The sequence below is a fragment of the Apteryx mantelli genome, chromosome 4 (assembly GCF_036417845.1).
Source record: "Apteryx mantelli isolate bAptMan1 chromosome 4, bAptMan1.hap1, whole genome shotgun sequence".
Lineage (NCBI taxonomy): Eukaryota > Metazoa > Chordata > Aves > Apterygiformes > Apterygidae > Apteryx > Apteryx mantelli.
Genome location: NC_089981.1, coordinates 72,530,405 through 72,545,662, shown reverse-complemented (window position 1 = coordinate 72,545,662; position 15,258 = coordinate 72,530,405). Strand labels below are relative to the sequence as shown.

The 15,258-nt window shown below is 41.7% G+C and overlaps 1 protein-coding gene across 1 annotated transcript in view; it reads left to right on the top strand.

Annotated features, from left to right (window-relative positions):
- ITPK1 (inositol-tetrakisphosphate 1-kinase) overlaps positions 1–15,258 on the top strand; it is a 160,568-nt gene that overhangs the window by 132,590 nt on the left and 12,720 nt on the right. The window contains exons 6-9 of the mRNA XM_067296961.1: positions 4,410–4,508; positions 6,416–6,456; positions 11,303–11,468; positions 13,823–13,890. Coding sequence (XP_067153062.1) covers positions 4,410–4,508; positions 6,416–6,456; positions 11,303–11,468; positions 13,823–13,890 — 374 coding nt within the window. The remainder of the gene's footprint in view (positions 1–4,409; positions 4,509–6,415; positions 6,457–11,302; positions 11,469–13,822; positions 13,891–15,258) is intronic.

Sequence of the window (15,258 nt, the reverse complement as noted above, 5' to 3'; positions counted from 1 at the left end):
CAATGCAGAATGTAAAAAGGAAGGAGAGAAGGATCCTGCTATCGGAGCAGAAAATCTTGAAGAAAAAGGAGTAGAATTTAAAGCAAATATAAAAAGTAGACACTGCAAAGTGTGTGCCTAGACATACAATAGAAAATAAAGACAAAGATGGGAAGGAACAGGGGAAAGCAGTGACAGCATTTTAACTCTAAATTTAATGATATGTTGTTTCTAACAACAAAAACACCACAGATGGTTTTGATGCTTGTCTGAAGTGAGAGTTGAACCCTCTCCTGGTCTGAATAGTCTTTCCTTGTTGCTGTTAAGTTGACAGTTCTGGATTTGACATGGTGCACCTGGAATTCTGGCCATGTATTCAAAGGCAGCTATAGATTAGGTAGTTTAAAAAGAAAGAAATATCACTGTCAGGCTTATTCTGAATAAAAACAGGGCTTAAAAATGCTGTCTCTGTCTTACATCACAGCATTCCTTTGATTTATAGAGAGGTTCATCCTGCTGATGTCTTTGGTTCAATAAAGACTGAAGGAAGATAGAGTTAATAATTATGTTTATCCAGGGTTAAACTTACTACATTTTCTGTAATCATTATTACAAGTGAATTAGCCATGCAGGTTTCTAACAGACAAAAAGACTGGATTGCAGTTCCTCCACAGTCAGTATGTCAAAACTTTCAAAAATTTGGCTAGGTTTTTATTAAAAAATACATGAAAAATGTAAGCTTTGTAGTAAGAAAATATGAACCTGTAAAAATGGTCCATTTTTTGATGGCTTTCCTCAGAGATTGCTTCAGTTGTGATTGTAGGTGATCTCTAAATCACTGATAATTTGCGAGGGCAGAGCTCAGAACATATAGAGCCATTCTGTTAGTAACCAAAGATGTGCTCAGATATGGTCAGACCTAGCATAGTTTTCTTCCTAGTGAAAGAGAGCCTCTTCTCTCCCACCCCCTTTTCAGCAAAAATTCTTAAAAAATTTTTTTTGAATTTTTCCTATGTTTATACGTAAAATAGAAAACGAAAAAAGATTGCAGAGGGAAAAGGCATGAGAATTTCAAAAATCAAAGCCAGTTTTCTGCAAACAGAACAACCAGAAATATTTATTCTGAAATGCAGGTTTGATAACTCAATGTATGTACCTAGTGGGAGGGAGGAAGTGCCCAAGTTTTACTTTTGGATCCAAAGTGGAGAGTATAGAAATTGCATTTGTAGAAATCTCTTGAGAACTAAGGGCACTTGTATATAGGCAAAGATAGAAGATGAGATTGAATCTTTTCCAAGCTTTCTATTTTAGCAAAAAGTCTCTTCCGGTCATCTTGAAGCATAGCTCTGAACTGAGTACTGATGGTATGAAAGTAGCAATACCTACTCCTTGTGTGAGATCTGGATTGCATTAACTCTGTGTCCTGACACACACAAATAGTCACTTCTGTTAGTGGTGCACATCTAATGCTGCTGTGGTGGCATCATACTTCAGTTCTCAGACTGTTTTTACAGAAGTATTTAGTCCTCACTAGGTCTCTGTAATGCAAATAAGAACTTGTTTTTAGATTGGAGGGTTAGACTGTAGTGTCAGTACAAAGAGTCAGCAGTGGGGCCAGACTAATGTCTCCCAGTCTCACCTCTAGACCAGCTATGTTTATTGTAGTCCTTTTTGGGGGTGATTTTCTGTGGTGGCTGGTCACTACTGGTTTGAGAAGGAATTGTGACAGCACCTAACAAAGTCTAGCCTGAATGGAGCTCAGTCATATCCTGCTAAGGCTGATTTCCTTGGCAGAAGGAGAGGGCAATGTTAAATGCACCTCTGCATGTTTGATTATACTTTGTGGATTGTATGATGCCATTTCTTGCTGATGAAAAACAGTATGGAGATTGACCCTCGACTACTGAATTAGGTCTGTCCTGGACCTCAGTGCTGAGAAGGTATGCTGAGCCAGCTTCCCCTCTGTTACAAGGAGCTTGGTGGTGAGAGAAATCTTCAGAGTGTGTTTGCCACCCTAGGAAGGAAGAAAGGCTCATCACTGACAGCTGGAGAGTTTTTTTAAACTGACAGCTACCTTTAGAAATGCAGTGTGTGCATTTAAACTCAGAGCAGCAGCTTTCTAGCTGCAGGCTGTACTGAGATCCTGGATTGGGTGAGGGTTGTTTTGTCCTCAGGTCTGGCTGTGAGTTAAAAGCTTGTTTTAGAGACCTTAGTGGGCTAGAGTTGCCCTCCTAATGGAGAAAGGGCCATTGCCACGACTCAGCAGGAGTACTTTGAGATGCTAAGAGCCTTCCCTACTAATTTTTGTTGGTCCAGGTGGTCTTTTCTAAGTACAAAGTCAAAGAAATTACTGTTTGCCCCTTTCTTCATCTCCCCATCCAAGTGTCATGTGGTTGGCAGGAACACTGAAACCTTCCCATCTCTAATTCCTGTTTGCATGGGAGAGAAACGAAGGGAAGTGAGATGGAACCATACGTCCTTCTGCATTTGCACTCTGAAGACAAAGTTATTTGTGACCCTTGAGCATAAGGGTGGGAGAGCTGCCAAGCCAAAGTTGTTCCCAAGTATCTGTAAACTAAATCTGATTCCTTAAATTAATCCAACTAAGGAACTTTTACTCTGTCAAAGACTTGTAAATATTACAGTACCTGTCACTTTTGGATGCTGCTTTCTGTTATCATAGCGGCAAGCTAAAAACTTTGAAGTCTGAGATGTTTTGTTTCGCTTTTTAGAAGTTGACCTCAAAGCATCAATCTTTCTGCTCTTTTTGGGTTGTATGAAAATAGTCTTTTCTCTTTGCAGAAAACTTTTTTTTAGCAACAGCGTTGTTTAATGGTCAGAGTTCTTAGATATTCTCAGAGCATTCAAGTGTATATTGAGATAGATGTACCAAGATATAGAGAGTGTTGCTTCTCTGCTATCTTCAGTGCCTCAGTTTTCCCTTCTCTATGACAGAACAATGCATAAATATATACTTGAAATGAAAAGCATTTAATCTAAAGTGGTTTCTGGATGTACCGCTCTCTCTGAGTATATAGTTAACTATGCTGGGGTTTTAGTTTACATGTACTTCTTGATTTTTGCACCATGTGCACAACATAGCCTCCACCTGTTTGGAGTCTCTGTGCTCTCTGGAATAATAATGGATGATAATAACAATCACGTTTTGCTTATTTTCAAGACAAGTTGCTGGCTGATACAAACCTGTGACTTGAGCTTTGCCAGATAATGTAGTGGCTTCTACCATTTGTGCTAGTCCCCCATTGCTCCTTGGAGGAACGTGTCACAGTATTTCTTATAGGTGATTTTTGGCTGATCTATTCTAAATTGCAGTTCTCCACTGCATGGCTAACTTGAGTTATAACTCATTTTTTTACTCCAAACTTAACCTGGCTGTAACTAAAACTCTATGGAGGCAGTACTTTGAAGGCTGTGCTCACTGAGGAGTTAATCTGGGTGGTTGCCCTTATTGGGTGGTGTACTTGATTTGGCTTTTTCCAGGTGTGCAAATCTTTTGTCTGAAAGTCTTTGGGCTCACCAGCTTGTCCCAGGGCTGTGGCTAAGGCAAAGGTTCTCTTTGCACTTGAAATCACAATCCAGCTATCTTGAAAGGTGGACACTTGTGCTTGGGTACTTTGAGTCCTGTAGGGTTTCCCACCATTCCTGCTGCATTCCTAGAGGAATCAAAGTTCTCCTGCTGTGACTAGGAAATGAGCCTTAGAGTTCAATATAGTGAATCGAGGGCTGGGTTTTGACTCCAACCTTCCTGCAACCTCATGGGGACAAGCACAACATCAGCTACTCTGTTTACCAGCGTTCCTGTGTTTTTCTCTTTAACCAAAGTCCACTGAGTAGTCTTGCCAAGGTGTCTCTGTGGAAAGCAGTGCTATGACTCTGGCTTTGCCAGACCAAATGAGCACTGCTTTCATGACAGAGATCAAGGGATGGATGTCCCACTGGACGCTGGGGTGTATTGCATGTCTGGCACCTCAGCTAAAGTAAATCTACACTGGAATCTGCCACCTGAGGGGCCCTACTGTAATGGTTGTTTTGTGAGACTGCTTAGTCCAGCCACACTTGCTAACCGTACAGGTTAACTCTATGCTTTTGAAAATGATGCTTGAAGGCAAGATGTTGAGTGAAGACTCCAGTTGCTTTTTACCTCACTGGCTAAGTCCTGAGCAGTTATGTATTCATAAGTAGGTGGTGGTTTTTGCCTGACTACCTGTGAAATTTTCATCTTTATATTATCTTTCCATTTTGGAGTGTCTGAAAATTAGGCCTTTCATCTTCTGAAACCCAAATTCCCAGTGCTTTAATGTCAAAGTAAAGCTGACTATCTAGAAGCAGTTACTCTGGAGAGAGCTGGTAATGATGCAACTGAGAAGCTAAACCCCTCATCTCCATTTGAGTCTTTTTTTGTCTTGTAGATGAGAGGATCTGTTCACCACCCTTTATGGAGCTGACAAGTGCCTGTGGAGAAGATACCTTGCAGCTAATAGAGAAGAACGGACTGGCATTCCCATTCAGTATGTAAATGGACTTCCATTGCAGCTTCTAGTGGGCTCTGAATATTCCACACACACCCTCAAGAACGTTGTAGCCAACGTTGTAGGACTGGATGTTGCATTGCTAATGTGTACAGGATGTTATAACCTTCCTGAAGCAAATGCTCTGAAGCAGTCTGCTTGGAGTGTGGAACAAAATCCCTCCCTATCAGCTTTTATTTAGCCTTTTATTGATGTTCATTACTTTAAACACCTTGATTCAGTAAACTTGATTTCCTGGGAAATGCTAATAATTCTAACAAAGTTAGCCTCTTGCCCTAAACTTCTGCAAGAAGTTTCTCCTGCCAGCTTCATTCATTATTTTTCCTGAGAAAATTGTTCTCTTGCTGACTGCTCCCTTTCTTCACCATCCCTCCCTTTCCCTGATCCAGGCTGCAAGTATAATTTTAGTGGGTAGAAGAAAGAGAGTAAAAATGACCATAGACACCAGGCTCCAAGGACCACAGCCTCAAACAGCTGCTGTGAACTGTTTGTCCTGTTGTAGCAGGTTTTATTGTGGGTCTACTTTATTAATTCCTTCCTTTATTTGATTCCTTGCAGTGTAAAATGAGCAGGATTATTTAGCCCGTGTTCCTTCCCATGGTGCGTTGCCTCATTTGTAAGGTTCAGAGGCAAAGTTGTGTGGAATGAGCATCTTGCCCTCTTTGTCAGTGCTCTCCCAGATGAGGCAGGTTTTCTGAAGCCAGGTTGTGAAGCAGTAGTTTAAAGCCCACTGAATTGCTTTGACACCCCTCTCTCACCCATGCACTCTTTCTTTTCATTATGGGCCGTCTAGTGCTGAGTAGTCAAACAGCATAGCCCACATATTCAAAAGTTATGAATCAACCCCTCTAAATGATGATGAAATTAAAAAAATAACAAGAGTGACATTGTGTCGGTGCTTTTTCTGTCTTTTCTGGTTTTCTTAACTCTCCTGCTCTCCAAAGCATGTGTCTGTGAGACAACATTGACCACTTTCCAACATTTCTAGTAGCAGCTTATTTTGGCCTCTAGTGCAGATCATTTGACCTTCGTAGGTGCCTGTCCTCTTGCCTGGCAATTTAACTCTTCCAGCAATCCCCAAAGAAGTCTTGTCATATGCAACCCCATTACTCCATGTGCTTTTTTATCCTCTTCTCTGCTTTATACATGAATGACTGCCCACTCACTACATCAGCTGTGCTTATCATGCAGATCCTGGGGTCTTCAGCTGTCGTCTGGTTTTATAATAGCAGGAGCATGTTTTTCTTCCCTTGTGCCAGTTTTAGGGTAGAGGGTAGAACCAGGATGCACAGAGCAAGTAAGAAATATGGAGGAGGAAACAGAACTGCTGGGCTCTTTCTACTTTTTTCTCCTCCTCTATGGCTGCCTGTGAAAAATATGTCGTATCTTAGTTTGGTTCAGCCTTTTTGGTTGCCTGCCCTTCCCTAAGACCAGGGAGGTGGGGAAAGCAGTTGGTTTCTGCCGTGTCTCAACTCCATTGTTTTCAGGAGGAACAATAGTGTTTTGTGGTACCTGTAGCATGGCTCCAGCCTCAGGCAAAATCATACACTTGTGAAAAAGTCCTCAGGCTTAGGCAGGCCTTAGGCAGAAGGGTAATACTGGTACTGATGCGAACTTCTTAGTTGATGCTTTGCGCCTCCATCCAGTCCTAATAATGACCTCTGCACCTTAGTTACAGGGAGGAGTTGAGAGAGTAGGACTTGGAGCAAGCCAGATTTTGCAGTGAATGAGGACACTGTTCAAGCAGGGACTGTCAGCATTATCTGGTACAGTCACTGCCTTGGTCTAGTGAACTCCAGTGTTTCACGTGTGGGTGGGAACAGATTTGTAAGGGTTTTGTGTGGCCTGTTTCAGTGATGCATTATTTTTTATTTTTATTTATCCAGTTTGTAAGACCAGAGTGGCCCATGGAACCAACTCTCACGAGGTGAGTTAAAGAATTTTTACAGCATTATTCCCCCACTTCCGGTCCCCCCATGGTGGTTTGGTTGGTGCTTTACAATCCTGTTGTAAGCAGAATGAGGGCTATGCCCAAACCACTTCCCTTTCCTTGCCTCTCCCTTGAGTTTAATTATATCATTATTTTTTCAGGTTTATCTGAAATGAAGTTAAATACAACTTTAACCTCTTGAAGTAGAGTTGTCTTTCTAGTAGTTTCTAGCTTCTAGTAATTCTAGTTCTCTTATTTCTAGCAGTATGTAGTCTCCAGACCAGCTCTATCTGCAAGGCATCTGCTTCTGCCTCTCCTTTGGTGGGAGGTCACACTAAGTGATATTTGTAACCCACCATGTTTCTCTTCCAAACATATATGTGGTGCTAGTTATAAATGTTTTAGTGCTGCATATGAAGCAGAAGTATGAGCAAAGACAGGCTGGCCTCTCACAGCCCTCTCCTTGAGGGGAATGGAATAGCAACAGTTGTGATAACATGATACAGCTATGGGAAAAGCAGGGCTGCTAGAATTATCATTCCTGTAAAGCAATTGCAATTAAAATGGTTGTGTATTCCTGAACAGAGTGCGCTCCTATGAGTTTAGCTTCCTCTAAATTTAGGCAAGAGGAGCCGAGTTCTGTTTTAATTCTTTTCCATTTGTGCTTCCTGCCTCCCTGCTTACCACATTTCAGTTTTAAGAATCCAGTCCTCACTGCTGTCTGTAATAATGCCTGGCTTCCTTTGTTAACAGCGCAGTAATCATTCCAGATTTCCTAGCTGCTCCTGAAATATGCAGTATGTTGCTGCAGCGTCTCTGAGAACTGAAGGCCCTGAAGTAAAATGTAAATCTAGAGGAGCAGAATGCCTACAGCTAAAGTTTTGAGTCACCAGCACTAACTTTTAAAATGCAGCTAAATTTTTCATATGGGCCTTAGCTTGGATCATTTTACAAGCATTACACACAGTCCTGTTAGCATTTGTGGGAATAACCACTCTACATTTTTGCTATCATTCACCGGAACACTTGGGACTGGATTGCTAATGAATGTAAGACTCCAGATTGCCTGGTGATTTTCCTGCAGAGAGTTCCTCTGCAACTGCAACCTGAATGCATGAGCCTTTCAGTGCCTGTGCAGTTCGGCTTGGACTTGCATTTCCGTAATGAGTCTTTCTTTGCGTTCTTTTATACGGTGCAGGCGTACTTCAGCCTCCTGCCAGAATTCCATTTTCTGAACAAAATTTAGACTTGAATACAGTTGTAGGCTGCAGTTTATCATGGGAGCTTATGACTAGAGCCCAGGATGGCCCCCTGGAAAAAAGCCTGAAGTCTTGTGTGATACTTTACACGTTTTGTAGTAGAGTCACTTTAGAGTTGCTCTGTTCTCAAGAATGATTTTAAGGTGTATTTATGGTCAGAGAGGAACTATCCTGTAACTGCTATTTTATGGCCAATAATGGCAAGGGAAGCATGGAATAAATATTCTGCTTACAAGACAGTCTGTCTGAAAGATAGAGTATAGAACTAAAGCAAGAAAAAAATTCTGTTATCTGTTTTATTAATGACTCCTTCTGTGGCTTTTGGCAAATTGTTTAATTTTCTATAGAGAGATTCCCCACTGCAGAGTTGACACTGAAACTAACCCAGCCTGATCAGAAACTTGCTTTTCTTTGTAAGATGACTATTCAAAACGTTCAGACACTGGCTAACAGGGACAGCTGAATGTACAGACATGATTTTGGGTTTGGTGCCAGCCAGTGCTGACAGAGTCTGCATTATGCTGTGAAAGCACAAGTTAGTTTAGCCGAGGTGCTATTAGTCTTCCTGTGGTGTCCCACAGTTCCACATAGCTTCTGCACTGGAGGTCACGTCTGCTGGCTCAGCGCTTGAACCCCACTTTGCCAGCACCATTTCTTTTAGATTTGAACAGAGATGATGCCTACAAGTCCTACTTTCCTGCTGCCAATATGTCAGAACTTGATTGACCTTCTGGTAAAGCTGCTGTGAAACACCACTGAGACCTATAACCTCAGGAAATGCATCCAGAATAATTCTTTCTAAATGTTGAGCAGAGAGGAATGAAAAGCGAGAGTCAGAGAATCACACTGTTTTTTCAGGCCGAATTCCTTAAGGACATTGTCATTAGAAATTCTTGGTGCCAAATGTTTTGTTTTGCCTTCAAAAGAAGTCTACATCTATAATGAGGAATGCCATTTGGAAATTATGATATAAAATATTGTTCCCGTGTTACTGCCAGACACAGCAGGTCTGTGCTAGATGACAAAGAGCAAGTGCACCCTGCAAGCGAATTCTTGGAGCTGTATTCATGCATGCCAAAAACCATGAGACATCACAGTGAACCAATATAACATAACACCATGGGAGTTATATGGGTTATGTGCCAGTCCATGGGGCTGTCAGCATAGAGCTTTGCAGACAAGAGGTTTCACACGGTTCCCAATAGCCTGGGTCAGTTTTGTGCAGAAAAGACAAACTCTCTGGGTTTCCACACTGGTAAAATGGGGTGATAAGTACCTGCTCAACTTACAAAGGAGTGGTTTGTGAGGATTCATTAACAAATGTTTGCAAAGAGGACTTGAGGGATAGGAGCGACATGTTGTTTGCCAGTATATTATAGATATTATAAAGCCAACAGTCTCTACCCTGGAGGAGGAAGAGAACAGTGGTTCCTGCCACCAGTGAGAGACAAATAAGGCGTGATGTTGTTGCTGTGAATCATCTTGATGGATGATTCTGCTGGTTAGAGTAGGTTTCTTGCACAGGTTATTACCGCTCACAAATTCAGTCTGTGCTGTCAAATAGACAGCATCTGGTATAATGGAGACAGAGTAAGAATATCAGCTGCAGTAGGCATTGACTTGAACTCAGAAAATGTTAATCTACTGAGTGCATGCATGCAGACAATTATGTGATCTAATGTGGTCTGCCAGGTAAAGAGGAGAACAGAGTAATAGGTAGAGACAAAAATGTGCTCAGACTTCTGACTACAAATGTGTAATCACTCTGTTATTTACCATGGCTATGGTTTTGCCATAAATGAAGAACAAAACTTTTTATATTTACTGTTTTTATTACAGGAACAAACTAAGATATTGCTAAGAATTCAAATATAGCTCCTCGGTCTCTCAGTACAGCATTCATCAACTGAGCAGCTGATCATGTATAATATAAAATATGAAAGAGAGAGCAGAAAGTGGAAAAGTTTCTTTATAAAATCCTTCCAGTGGCCCTGATTTCACTAGGATACGGCTAATGTCAGAAGGCATGAAAACTGACAGGAAGCATGTGGAAAGAGAGAGCTAGCAGTAAAACTCTTCTGCACCATGCTGAGGCAGGGATCTCCAATTTTATTCTGTATGTTGCTGTGGAATCACTGTGGGACCCACAAGAATTCTCTTAACCCCTCTGGACTGTCTTTCATCCCAAGCAAAATATTAGGCTCAAGGAGGCCAAGCAGAAAAACTAACAGGGTTAAGAAAAAAGCTGTGTTTCAGAACTTAGGAGCCTTTCTGGCAGGTGTTGTGCATCCTGTGCTGAAGGAGTTAGGTGAGAGGCATAAGAAATGGAGGGTTAGCCATTGTCTGAGCAGGTCCTCCGTGGGGGAAGATGCTCTAACCAAAGCATCCCTACCTGTAGGAGGGAGATGAGAAATCTTAGTTTTGCCAGGAAGAAAGCGAGATGTATACTGTGTCAGGTTCTCTGGCCTTGGATGATCCTTATTCAAAGTGCCTGACTATCAAAATCCCCTTCTGCCACTGTGGATAACAAGGCACAGCATCATTGGAGTAATGGAGAGACATCAGTCTTCAGGTAACTAGCGCATAGCTTTTTCAGGGCTTTGAAGCTGGAGAACAAATGTGAATTTATTCTTACTACTGTTTAAGGGCACACTGTAAAGTAATTTCATCAGCCTGTACCAGAATCGTGCTTACTGCCAGTTCTGCACAGGAGCCATGGCAGCATTCATGCTTCAGCAACAAACCTCCAAGGGTAGGGCGCAGTGCTCATGATAATTAAATGTGCATGTAAGCATTGCCTAATGGAGGGATTCATGCAGAGAGCAGTGTAACATATACTGAGATATGCTGGCTTGTCAGAGTGCTTGTCTGCACCTACCAGCATTGCTTCCATGCTGTTTGAGGCAGCTGTCGTTCATCATTAAGGTCCTATAAATGACTTCCTTTCTGGCATACTTTTCCCAGTCCCTTCAAGGGGACTATACGTTTCAAATAACGGGAAGAAACCGAGCCAAGGAAAATGCCTGCCCAGCGTTTGCTAACATTGAGCGCTACTACACTTCGAAAAAAATTCTCTATTGATGTGGGTGAAACCCTGTAGCTTAGGACATTACAACTGGGCTCAACCAAACCACTGAAAATACAGCTGCAGGAAAGATCTTGTATTGTTAGTAAATTCAAACAGATCTATTCTTCATACTTCTGTTGTCCTCAGGCTTTATGTTATGCAAATTTTGTCCACTCTATTTGTCAAATATTCTACCCTCTTGTTTTTCTTAATAAAACCTGCAATTATGGTAGCTCCCTAACTTAAAGTAGTAAATGAAATTACAAAAACTGAGAAGAAAATAGTGATTCAAATGGTTTTGATGGAAAATGAAAGCTACACTGCCAGTAGTGTTCAGAGGATTCAAAATGTAATGAAATAGGTCTAGCTGCTGAGCAGAAATTTACACTTGGACTATACATGTATTATATGTATGTATATATATTCATCAGTAGATGTTCCCCCTCACTGCTGGTCAGATGGTTGGTAAATGTGAAATAAATGAAAGACTTGAGCAAAACTGTTTGTGTGTTTTCAGATGGCAATCATCTTCAACCAGGAGGGCCTGAAGGCTGTCCGTCCCCCTTGCGTCATTCAGAGCTTCATCAATCACAATGCTGTGCTGTATAAAGTGTTTGTGGTTGGGGAATCCTACACAGTGGTGAAAAGACCATCTTTAAAGAACTTCTCTGCTGGCATCTCAGGTACGTTGTTCCCATTTAGAAGGAGATATGAGTTCTTGGAGCCCTGGCTGCAAACAGCCCAAATAAAAAATATCTTTGAAAAGGCAGCTGAAGGGAAGGCATCTGGTTTTTACATGCTGTGTTTCCTTTTCTGTATTATTTCAATAGGAAGGGAGATAACGCATCTGCTCTGGAATATATGTGAATGACATTCATATAATAAATATTTATACAACAGTAACCTGAGTATTACCTATTAGAAAGAGTTTTTTATGTCATGTGGAATGGAAGAGAGATAAAAATTCTCTAGTTTCACAGTAAGTTCATATGTCATTTGTTCCGGAGTTTGTTTATAAATGTGCTTTGGAGAGAATTTCCTGGATTTCATGGTTTTGAAACTTCCTCTCCCTATTTTTACCTTGATTATGTGTGTGTGTTTAAATTAAAGAGGACTTATACTCTCTCCTACATGAGTTTGTTTAAGGCCTGATGTTTTAAACTGTGATGGCAGTGTCCTTTGGTTGCGAATACCAGCTGTGTTGGGGGAAGGAGGAATAGACTTGTTGGTAAGGACAGTGATCCTCCTATATGCTACCAGACAGCAGGTGCTCGAAAGGCTCATTAAAGTTTGCTAAAATTTCCTTTATGGAAAAAGTGCATTGAAGGGCCTGAGAAGTGAGTTCTGTGGCTGTCAGAAGCCAGGAGGAGTCAGTAGGGCATGGATGTGAGAATGATGTGCCTATCAGCTAGCAGGAGTATGAATGCAGACAGGGTCCTTTCTGGGCACAGGTGTGGCCCTGCTGCATTACGCTGAGTGCATGCGAGCTGTAAAGGTGCCCTGTGCTCCTTGGAGCTCAGAGTGGGTGCAATCCTGCAACTCGACAGATCCAGCAGGTAATGGAGGGAAGGGAAGGTATCAAATTAAAGGAGATGAATGAATAAAACAAGTGGAAGTTTCGTGTCATTTTTCTTAGTGGTTTCTGCTGGTCTTAATGGTGAGCGCTTAATGAGCTCACCACTGGGTTTTGCGCACATGTATGTACTTTGTTAGTGTATGTAGGGCTCAGTAGGATCCTGATAAAAATCTCTGTCTGTAGATATGTATGCCTATAAGTCTAGATGCATTTACTTCTAGGTATGCTCTATGTCTCTGTCCTGATCAAATTAAGTAGGTGTGAATCTATTTTCATATAAAATATTATGACAATCTGTACTTTTACTGGAAGCGAAGGTTTTAAGGCATCTTTCTAAAAATGCCTTAGCTAATGTCTCATCAGATGGCATGAGACTGTAAAGTTGTCTGGAATCCCATGTAGAAATAATGTTTGTGGGCAGATTAGAATAACTGTCTGGCTGTCTTGCCCTTATCAGCAGAGGTTTGAGGTGGCTGTGCTACTGGCATCTGACTGAGCAGCTCCAGTGATTAAGCAGATCTGATGGCTGCGAGGAGTTCCCAGGAGCTGACTGTCTGAAAGTGCAGGGCCTTTCTAAATGGGAGGAAGGGCAAGAGTGCATGACGTTGTCAGACTGCAGAATGGGTTTGGGTTTGCTTCTCACAAACTCCACATTGTTGTTATATGTAGCCTTGTAGCTGTTCTTAAAGGTCTCATTGAAGAGACCAGTGAGGTGAAAATACAGTACTGCTAGTGCTACTTGCATGCTGAGAATTTTGTCTGGAAGCTCCCATTTGGGTTTGTCTGTACACTGCTATCGGCTTGCTGTGGTGAGAAGACTTGTGGTGGTGGATTTCTCCCAGCTGGTAAAACCTCAGAGAGAGCAGGGAGGAAGGTGCTGGTGCAATTCTCTGCATGGTTTCTGCTGCAGGGCATTAGTGGTTTCTGTCACCTCAGGGTACTTCCTGCCTTCCTCTGGTGCCTCTGAAGGAAGATCAGGTCCAGAACATAAAATTTCTTGCCTTCCTTTGCAGTGAATGTGTCCTCCTTAGGGTCACAGGGATCTCACTGTAGACTGGGTGCTGTCGATCCGCTGCCTGCAGTGAGAGCAGCTTCTCTCTTCCATCACATGCATTCCCATTTGAACTGTTGCTTTGAGTGTAGCAAATTAGAAATGAACTTCATTGTCTTACTGAGATGAGCTTCATTTGACTGAAGGAAACCTAGCACATTTGTATTAATTCTGTACGGTTCTAGTGGCCTAAGGTCTGAAAACCCTGGGTGACCTGGGCAGTGTTTTCCTGCCTGTGCTGGCAGCTAAGTGCGGGCGTAGGAGGGGCTTTGTGGGTGGATGCGGGGAGACTGTCCAGTATTGATCAGGATTAGATTCCCTGAGCGGCAGTGCCACCTACTGTTCCCTGCACTAAGCCTTTGGAAGTCAAAATCCAGTGTAAAGTTACTTACGTCTTCTTTTAATTTCAGACAGAGAATCAATATTTTTCAACAGCCACAATGTTTCAAAGCCAGAATCATCATCTGTCTTAACAGCAGTAAGTACACTTGGTCTTTTTTCCTCTAGCTTGGCTGGAAACCTGTATCTAGTCCTTTCTTATCGAAGTGTTAGTAGCCAGTGACCCTCCTTCACAAGTTGTCTGCTTCTGTGTTGCAGGCTGAGGTCTGTTTGGTACAACGGTCCAGCATGACTGGGTGTCCCTCTGGTATTCCTTACCGAGCTCTGGTGAGGAAGCAGTGCTGCAGCAGGCCTGTCTGCTGCTCACCAGGCCTAAACTCCCCAAAGTTAATCTAGACAAAGGGAATAAGAAGATTCTGAATACAAATATCTGGCCTTTTCCTGTCCAGAGAGCTTAATAAGCATAAATCATCCTTCTAGGACTCAGTTCTGTGAGGAAAGACAAATGGTGAAAATTCAAGCAGAGAATTGTACTGGGCAGGGCCACAGAGGGTCAGTAACTGCCTGAAATGCAAGCATTCCTGAGCTGCGGCCAGAGGACGTATCCAGGTGTCTTCTGAGTCCACCAGTGCAAGCACATTACAGTTTAATGCGTGCATTACCAGTCCTCTTAATAAGCTTTGTACATATGAATCCTAACAAGTTCTCAGGCCTGCAACTGCTCTGAAAGTCACTTTACAGGACTGGGTCCTTTAAATCTCTGAGTCTGCAGATTCTTTTCTGTTTCATATGCTCTATTTGGGAGTAGCTTCATAGCCAGAAATGATTAAATTTAGAATTATGTATAACACGGATGGGCATGATAAATTTTAAAGTTATTATTGTGCTAATCATAAATTCCTTTGTGGCTAAATTTATTTTTAAACTTAGGGAGAGTGTATGCTCTTGTGGTTTACATACCGTCGCTCTCATATGCATGCAGATCCCATGCACACTTCTGCAGGCATCACAGTATACTTCTGCCATATAACCTGTTACTTAAGTAGTGAGAAAATTTACATTTTTAAGTAACCTGAGTCATTCTTAGTAATAATAAATGTTTATAGAATAATTCATACATCAAAACCCACATAAAAGCTATCCCATTTGAATTAGCCTCTGCCTGAAGATATCACTCAATTGTGTTGTATGGTTTAGATGGAATTAATTAACAGGAGGGGTCTATTTTATCAGTCCTTTAACACAGGCATTAATCTATATCGAAATAACAGAATGATATCCAGAATATTTGCAGTGCAGGGCTAAACACCCTAGCTTGGTTTGATTTTTAAGGTATGAATCTAGTATTTTAAATAGTGAGCCTGATTCTTTGTTCAGTCCTACATTGATGTGTCTCTCCGAGGTACTGCACCAGTATAAAACAGAAAGAACTGGTGTTTTAGGGTAGATGAACTTCTGATAAATGTAGGATTCTGAATTATAAAAGAAGTTTCTCTTTGTTTCTTTC